The sequence below is a fragment of the Sebastes umbrosus genome, chromosome 19 (assembly GCF_015220745.1).
Source record: "Sebastes umbrosus isolate fSebUmb1 chromosome 19, fSebUmb1.pri, whole genome shotgun sequence".
Classification (NCBI taxonomy): Eukaryota; Metazoa; Chordata; class Actinopteri; order Perciformes; family Sebastidae; genus Sebastes; species Sebastes umbrosus.
In genome coordinates this window covers 9,889,860-9,898,264 of record NC_051287.1, presented here as the reverse complement: position 1 = coordinate 9,898,264, position 8,405 = coordinate 9,889,860, and the positions used below count along the sequence as shown (strand labels likewise).

Genomic DNA, 8,405 nt, shown 5'->3' with positions numbered 1-8,405 from the left:
AAATCAAAACCCAACACAGGAACTCACATTTAAATATTCAATGTTGACTCAAAAATTATGCCAGGAGTCTAATCTACTTCTTGACCGAGGTTGAGAGGAAATTTTCAATAGAGTCAAATGGGAACATCGTAGCATGAGACAAGAATGCCCTTGTCTGGAAGTCTGTGCATTTTTTTAAGGTTTTCTTTTGGTTAGAAGGCTGAAATAAGGTTTGTGGTTAACACAAGCTGAAAAGATTTTAACGTTTTGTTCTACGATACATTAGTAAATATCCCACTTGTGAATTTTGAAACCTTTACGTGTCTTAAAAAAGGTGGTTGCTAACAAGTGGCTAAATGAGACTACTAAACGTCATCACGCCAACTCGTCCGCTTATACAGCTTCGTTGTGTATACTCACGCTCATGCGTTTATAGCCTAACGTTAGCTTTTTACTTCTGGCGATTGCATTCACACTTCAAAAATCATAAAAGTGGTGTTCGTTTGTGGAGATTATCTTAAAGAACAAAACGTCAAAGTATCATAAACGTTTGTTTGCCACAGTTTTTTTCCAGCTATTATCCAAAACCCAGTGGAAAAATCCAGGTAACCCATGTAAAGTATTGACGTGTTATGTAACAGTGGGAAAGGCAGGCCCACAGACTGCACACTGGTCAGGTGTTGTTTAGGGGAGGGGTCTCCTCTATAAAAGTCTGGCCAACGATAAACCCGGTTGTCAAAGTATGCACACGATGGCGAAGCTGGGGATTTTGGTAGCTGTTGCCGCGTTTCTTGAGGTGGTCTCTGCGACCTCCGTAAGTGTCACAAAAATGTTATTCTACTAGTGTATTCATATACAGTATATATATATTTTATATATTATACCCTATGACATCACAAGTTTGACTTTTATCACTCTAGTTTTTGGATTTGGGAGATAGTTGTTCATGTTTACTAATATATTTTGACGGTTTTAGACCATAGGAATAACACGTATGATTTTTGAAAATGGCCGTAGTTCCCCTTTAAGAAAGTATGATTATTTGTTCATTTTTCAACCATCAATCTCTGATAGATATGTTGTATTGCTATATTTGTGTCACACCGTATTTCTTATACATTTATTTGTAATTAAGCATTCTTTAAATGTGCTGCGTTACATGACTTATTGAATCAAACATTTTCATTTTTCCAAAACATGCCAAAAGGTAACCGAGAATACAAATTTGAATGCAGCATGCCACATTTCATTTTGTAAAGTTCCATGTAAAAGACAAACCTTTGTGCTTTAATTTCTGTAGCTCGGAGTGGTGTACACAGAGGGAGGTATGGTGCAGGGCGAGAACATTCGTCTTGGCTTCCGCCATCACATGGACATCTTCAAGGGGATTCCCTTCGCTGACGTCCCTGGAAGGTTTGAGAAACCAACGCGTCACCCAGGCTGGGACGGTGGGTACACTGACTGAACTTCTCACCTACTGGATTTCACATCTAGACCTATAATACCTATAATTTACACCACATAGATATGTATCTTTTAGCAATCATAGCCTTCTGCACCTCCTCATGGCTCTGTTTTCAGGCTTTAGAAAAAATCTAGCCCGTGACAGGAGACTTTGGCCAATCACAGGTCATATTTCAGAGAGAGTGCGTTCCTTTTGGCTGTTCATTCAACAGAGGCAGCTGTCAATCCCTCGCAAACTCCAATCAAATGATCAAACTAGGCAGGGCTGATCAAATATGAAACAATATTCTGTTACTGTAATGCCTATTTCTTGAGTAAAATGTTTTCAGAAACATCTTGTAGTGTACTTTTTAGCTGTAAAATGAGAATCGGAGTGATTGACAGCTGCTCAGAGACGACAAGGCTCCAGCTCGACTCTGATTGGTCGTTTTCCTCTGGTCTGTGAAATCTCGCAGATGCCATTAGGAGCACCTGAGGACACCGGAGGACACAGAGGAACATGATTTTTTTCAGATTATCTGTCTCACTGTCAGGATATAGTGACCGTTTTATAAAAATAACTTGTTTTAATCATATTTGCTCCATTTCTACCTACTGCTGCTTTAACTCCTGCCAATTCTGCCACTCCTCTTTTATTGAATTGATTGATCAAATTTTGAAATGTGTCATGAAAACATAAATCATTTATTCTGGTAATTTTCAAAAGCTTTACCCTGCTCTTACACTGTGCGTGTCTCTCGTCAGGTATTCTGAAGACCACAGAGTACAGGCCGAGATGCCTTCAGGTGAACCTCATCATGACCGATAGCAGAGGCAGCGAGGACTGTCTTTACCTCAACGTCTGGGTTCCTCACGGCCGCACAGGTAAAGACTGAGAGAAGCCCACAGAGTGGCATCCATATTAGATCTACACTACAACTGGCTCTCGTTTTCTCTATCTTCTAGTGTCCAGTAATTTGCCAACCATGGTCTGGATCTACGGGGGAGCCTTCATCGTTGGAGGCTCGTCTGGTGCTAACTTCCTGGACAACTATCTGTACAAAGGGCAGGAGATTGCAGACAGAGGAAATGTTATTGTGGTGACACTGGGATACCGTGTGGGCACTCTGGGCTTCTTGAGCACTGGAGAATCTGACTTACCTGGTAGGTGCCAGTTTAGATTTCTCAACAGTGACAGAACTGTACAAAGTCTAAAAGGACCCTTTGCAAGATAGAGAATATACCGGGGACCCCCTCATGTATGTCCCTTGGAATAATTTGAAATAGCCTATTTTTTTTACTCATCTATAGCCTTAATTATGTGAAAGAACAACACAAGAGAAATGTATTAAACATATCTGCAGATTCTAAGAGTTATAGATTTGTTAGAATAGAACGTAATCTATGAACTATTACGTATACCAACTCAGTCGCCAGAAAAAATGTTGGCAACGAAACTACTTGGTTAAAAATATCACGGTTTGTGTTAAAATAACGTAACTTAACATCAAAACGTAATGTAACAACCATAACAACGTATCTACTGTAAATTAACAACAACCGTCATTAGCCTTTCTTACGTAACGTTACGTAACAAGCGTAATAATGTTGCTTAAAACAGCGTTGCTTAAAAAAAACGTTGCTTAAAAAAACGTTGCTTAAAAAAACGTTGCGTAAAACAACACTACCGCCCTTTGTAGACTTTCTTGCTTGTTATACTCGTTATTATACTACGTAACTTTCATTAACGGTTGCCCGATATACTACATTACTTGCTCTGACCGAATGCAAAAACGTTGACATTCAACATATCTGTGTTTTGTAGAAACGTACAATTCCAACAATTTTTTCCTGGCGACTGGGTTGATTATGCTGTAGATTTAAAAATGAAAATATTATTCGTTGAACTCCTGATAATCCTGATAATTTAAATGAATGAATCTGAAAACTTTTCATGGAACCCATGTCAGAGTGCCATGGACCCCTGGAGGTCCCCGGACCCCAGTTTGAGAATCTCTGGTCTAGAAGATGTTGTCCAGCCCGCCAATTTTTATAAATTGTACAATTAAACTAGTAATGCCTTGATTGAGTGAACAGTTTGATACACGACAGGAAACTACGGTCTGTGGGACCAGCAGGCCGCCATCGCCTGGGTGCACAGGAACATCCGCTCGTTTGGAGGAGACCCTGACAACATCACTCTCTTTGGAGAATCTGCAGGTGCAGCTAGTGTCAGCTTCCAGGTGAGAGGCTTTTCTAGATATGAAATCAAATAAAATTCACAATTTGTAAATATGAATCTAACTTAATTTAAAAAATAAAATATCTATCATAACTGCCCACAGACTATCACTCCTCACAACAAAGGGATGATCAGGAGAGCCATCTCCCAGAGCGGTACTGCCCTTTGCCCATGGGCTATCAACAAGAACCCCCGCAAGTTCGCTGAGAATGTACGCAACAGCTTCTCTGACATGTTTTATTTCTTATGTGGAACTTTTAGCACTTTTTTGGAAGTGGAATCATAATTTGAAACCTCTCCCCAGATTGCTCTGAAGGTCAACTGCCCCACCGATCATACTATGGTTGCCTGTTTGAAGATGACTGACCCTAAGCTCCTTACGATGGCTGGCTCTCTCAGTATAGCCAGTTCACCCGATAGTAAGCACTGCACTCCACACAGCCGAGTTTACATTTTCATTTTAGACATTGTGGTGCCTTTCTACCAGAGCAATGGAGACATGAAAAAGTCATCTCATTGTGCCCCCTTCTTCTGCAATGGTTTAATGGCACCCCACTGGAGAAATTGCAGCACTATATATTTATTCTAAGGCTGTCAAAGTTAATGCAATAATAATGCGTTAACACAAATTCATTTTAATGCCACTATTTTCTTTAACACAATAATGTAACGTGTGATTTTTAGGTTGTAAAACTAAGGAATCCATTGGTACCAACCATGTCATACTAGCTTGTTGCGAAGGAGGCTAAATAACGCTCCAAACTTGCACAAAATTTTGGCGAGGAAAAACTGGCATTGCCATTTTCAAAGGGGTCCCTTGACCTCTGACCTCCAGATATGTGAATGAAAATGGGTTTTATGGGTACCCACGAGTCTCCCCTTTACAGATATGCCCACTTTATGATAATCACATGCAGTTGGGGCAAGTCATAGTCAAGTCAAGTCTACCTGGATGTGGCCAATTCCTAATGTTCGCATAACAGTAGTGGATGGAAACGCACATAGCATTTTCTTTTGCTGATTTTCTGGAAATTTGTTTAAAATTTGCAATAAATTTGGATGGAAATTCATCTAATGAATGTTGCCCTAACACACCAAGCTGACCTCAAACAGCCAGTGGCCTCACACTGTTGACTTAATGTCTTCTAAAAGTTGTACTTTAACACCCAGTGGCTGACTCACCAACATGCATGTAAATTCTGCTGCGCACATCGCTGGACATTGCTGCCACAGTGTCAAATTTCAAATGCTACCCATACTGTAGTGGCTTTTAATGGCACTAATATGCTTTATTCAAACTAGCAATTTTGAGAGATTGATTGGTGCTGCAATTCCTTTCATATTAACAGTTTAGTTTTATGTACGTATATGAAGCAGATCTAGCGAATTAGAATGCCAGTTGTGTATGCAGTTAGTACTGCATATGGTAAGTATCTCATTGTATTTTCCTCTGTCAGGCCCCGTTGTAAGAAACCTGGCCCTGGCTCCTGTGATCGACGGTGATTTCCTGCCGGATGAGCCTTACAACTTGTTCCACAATGCGGCTGGCATCGACTACATCGCTGGAATCAACGACATGGACGGACACCTCTTCACTGGTTTAGATGTTCCTTCAATCAACGCCCCCCTGTTGAACACCCCCATGTGAGTTTAAGCCATTTGACCAACAGTGTGAAACATTGACAATTCTGCAAAGGGATCTACCCAGTTGGAACTGTGGTGCTATGGTGTTTTATCAGACCTGATTTTTCCTGATTGCAGCGAGGTTGTGAAGAGGCTCCTGGCTGCGTACACACAGACGGGCAAGGCTGGTTTGGACCACGCCTACTCCACATACACCTCAACCTGGGGCAGCACCCCCAGCCAGGCGACCATCAAAAAAACCATTGTTGAGATCGGAACAGACTACATCTTCCTGGTTCCCACTCAGGCTGCCCTCTACCTTCATGCTGCCAACGCAACGTGAGAATAAGATCTTGCTATACAGATGTTGCTGTCAGTTTATTTATAAGCCCAAAGCTAAACCAGAGGGTAACTTTCCTTTAACTAAGCTAGAAAAATCCCTTTAATGAGGCTTTAAAGTTGCTTAGGAGTGGAAAAATGGCATTGATTGTCCATAGTTAATGGCGTTAATTGCAAGTTAATCGCACATTTTTTTATCAGTTCAAAATGTACCTTAAAGGGAGATTTGTCAAGTATTTAATATTCTTATCAACATGGGAGAGGGCAAATATGCTTGCTAAAACGGAGCCTGCTACAACGTCAAAAAGATCTTGTTAATGCGTAAAAGAAATTTGTGGCGTTAAAACAAATTTGCATTAACGAGTTATTATCGTGTTAACTTTTACAAAAAAAACATTTTAAAAAATAATTTTAACTTTATTTTCTTAATCATTTAATAAAATATAATTTAAAATTTAATGATAATTTTATTACAAATATTTGATTGCATCATTTAAGTACAAATTATTACTTTAAATTGTTTTTTTTATGTTTGGATTAATAAATTTGCTTTTAATTTACAAAGCAAATAGGGCAATAATTATTCTTATGGCACTCTCCAAAAAGTTGCATCTGTATGGTGAGGTGCAAGGCATAAAACAATTTGCACTATTAGACATCTGTCATTTTAAACAGACTGTGATTACCTGCAGAAGAATTCAGCTTTTAGTGCGTTATGCTTTTTCTTTCTTTCTTCCTTTCTTTCTTTCTTTCTTTTTTTCGTTAAAGTAACATCAGGTGTACAGATACAAATGAAGCACAAATGTATTGATTGCCCTCCATATTTTGATATTTTCCCCCCAAAACCCCCTCCCACCCAACCCTCACCCAAACCAAAAAACACAGTTAAAGAAAAACAGAAAGAAAACAAAAGAAGATAAAAAAAAAGGTATAGTCACATCCCCTTTCTTTCCTTGTCTCACCACAGAACTGGCCGTACCTACTCCTACATCTTCTCTCAGCCCAACCGTATGGGCGGCATCGGAAGGCCCTACCCCAGCTGGATGGGAGCCGACCACGCTGATGACCTGCAGTACATGTTCGGAAAGCCTTTCACCACACCGCTGGCGTACTGGCCTCGCCACCGTGACGTCTCTGGCTACATGATTGCCTATTGGACCAACTTTGCCAAAACTGGGTATAATTCTGCAGACACAAGACATATGAGCATCACAGACATCAAACAAACCTGAATCAGACACTGAAATAGAAAACTGTCTCAAATTCAGTTGCCCTTTTCTCTGGTTATATCCACAGGGACCCCAACAAAGGAGATCTGAAAGTGCCCACTACCTGGCCGAAATTCACCAGCACTGGACACCAGTTCCTGGAGATCAATTCTAAGATGAACAAGAGCTATGTGGGACAGAAGCTGAGAATGCGTTACGTGCATTTCTGGGCCAGCGTCCTACCCAACCTGAGCCTTCCCATAGACATCTTAGAATAAAGACATGTGCACCTGCATGGACCTACTGTTTATTGACCTGAAGAATCAAATCAGCATTGATTCATGAAAAAATAAATTGATGACAAATATAAATGACATGTCCTTGGTTTTATATTATATATGTGTTGGCCTCTTTAAACATTTTAAATTTACAATTATGTCTACTGCAAATTCACTTTGCATGTGTGGAATCTTTGTTTGGTTTTTGGATGAGAACAGTTAGCTACTGCTAACTAATATTTTAGTGTGTTAACTTCGTAATACACAATAAACAACATCAAAACACACAATAAAAAACGGGATGATACTGATATATTTTATTGATATTCAGACTACACTGCCATTTTCGTAAGATATCCTAGTTTAAGCAAGGTCACATATGAAGCTGATGTTGTTTAAGGAAATGTGCTTAGCCTATTAAATACAGTGTCAGTGCACGATTAGGGTGCCATAATACAGGAAAATAAGACAAGTAAAGGCCGAGAGGAAGATATCTAAGAGCTGTCTTCATCAAATCCATTATTTTCTTGAATCAGGACACAAAATAGCTCCAAACAAGGCTTTTAGAGGTTGTTATTGCTGTTATGACGTGGACACAAAGAAACAAAAGAGAGGCTGTGTTATATTAACACAAGACAAATAACCAAGTATACGTGATACTGGTATCATATGAAACTATACAAATCTAAGGAATCCATTGGTACCAACCATGTCATTCTAGCTTGTTGCAAAGGAGGTTAAATAACGCTCCAAATTTGAAACTTGTAAGAAAACATCCTTTTAGTAATGGCTTTTCTTAACAACAAATTATGTTTTTGAAATTTTTCATACAAAAATAATGCAACTGATTTATGGTCCATTCATAATCTGGTCAGTTCCAAGTGTGAGAAATTAAATTTGTCTAACTTATAACTATGTTAAACCCAGAAGACACTGAGAAAAAGCAAACTTTGTGATGAGAATAATGTGAATTTAACAGTTACTTGCATAAACTGTTCAGCAGACAATTACTGTTGTTATACTGGATGATATGACTGACGATTGGGGTATTGAATACATCAATATCCCAGTTGTATTATTTACAACAAACGCTAATAAGAATTCTATCTCAACAAATATAGATACCGATACATATGCTTTTTGACTCACAACTGTATCACTGAAGTTGGTTGTGTATATTAGTTATACAGAGGTCTATGAGAGAAGCTACAGGCCTACAAATGTGCAAAATGTAGTTATTGAATTAAAAAAAGTAATATATTAAGGTGACAAAGTGTCCATAATTATAGGGAT

The 8,405-nt window shown here is 39.1% G+C and overlaps 1 protein-coding gene across 1 annotated transcript; it reads left to right on the top strand.

Annotated features, from left to right (window-relative positions):
- Positions 1-702: 702 nt before the first annotated feature.
- On the top strand, positions 703-7,205 carry LOC119478647 (bile salt-activated lipase-like). Its single transcript, XM_037753527.1, has 11 exons — positions 703-793; positions 1,280-1,427; positions 2,188-2,307; positions 2,389-2,586; positions 3,535-3,665; positions 3,768-3,875; positions 3,969-4,083; positions 5,122-5,308; positions 5,426-5,626; positions 6,594-6,803; positions 6,923-7,205. Exons 1-11 carry the CDS (start codon positions 722-724, stop codon positions 7,110-7,112), a joined length of 1,680 nt encoding a protein of 559 aa, XP_037609455.1. The 5' UTR covers positions 703-721; the 3' UTR covers positions 7,113-7,205.
- The last annotated feature ends 1,200 nt before the right edge of the window (positions 7,206-8,405 follow it).

Excerpts from the sequence above, each read along its gene's own strand:
- LOC119478647 (XM_037753527.1), top strand. The coding sequence starts at position 722 with ATGCACACGATGGCGAAGCTGGGGATTTTGGTAGCTGTTGCCGCGTTT. Across the intron at positions 2,308-2,388 it reads GGTTCCTCACGGCCGCACAG|TGTCCAGTAATTTGCCAACC; the intron begins GTAAAGACTGAG and ends TCTATCTTCTAG. Across the intron at positions 6,804-6,922 it reads ACCAACTTTGCCAAAACTGG|GGACCCCAACAAAGGAGATC; the intron begins GTATAATTCTGC and ends TTATATCCACAG.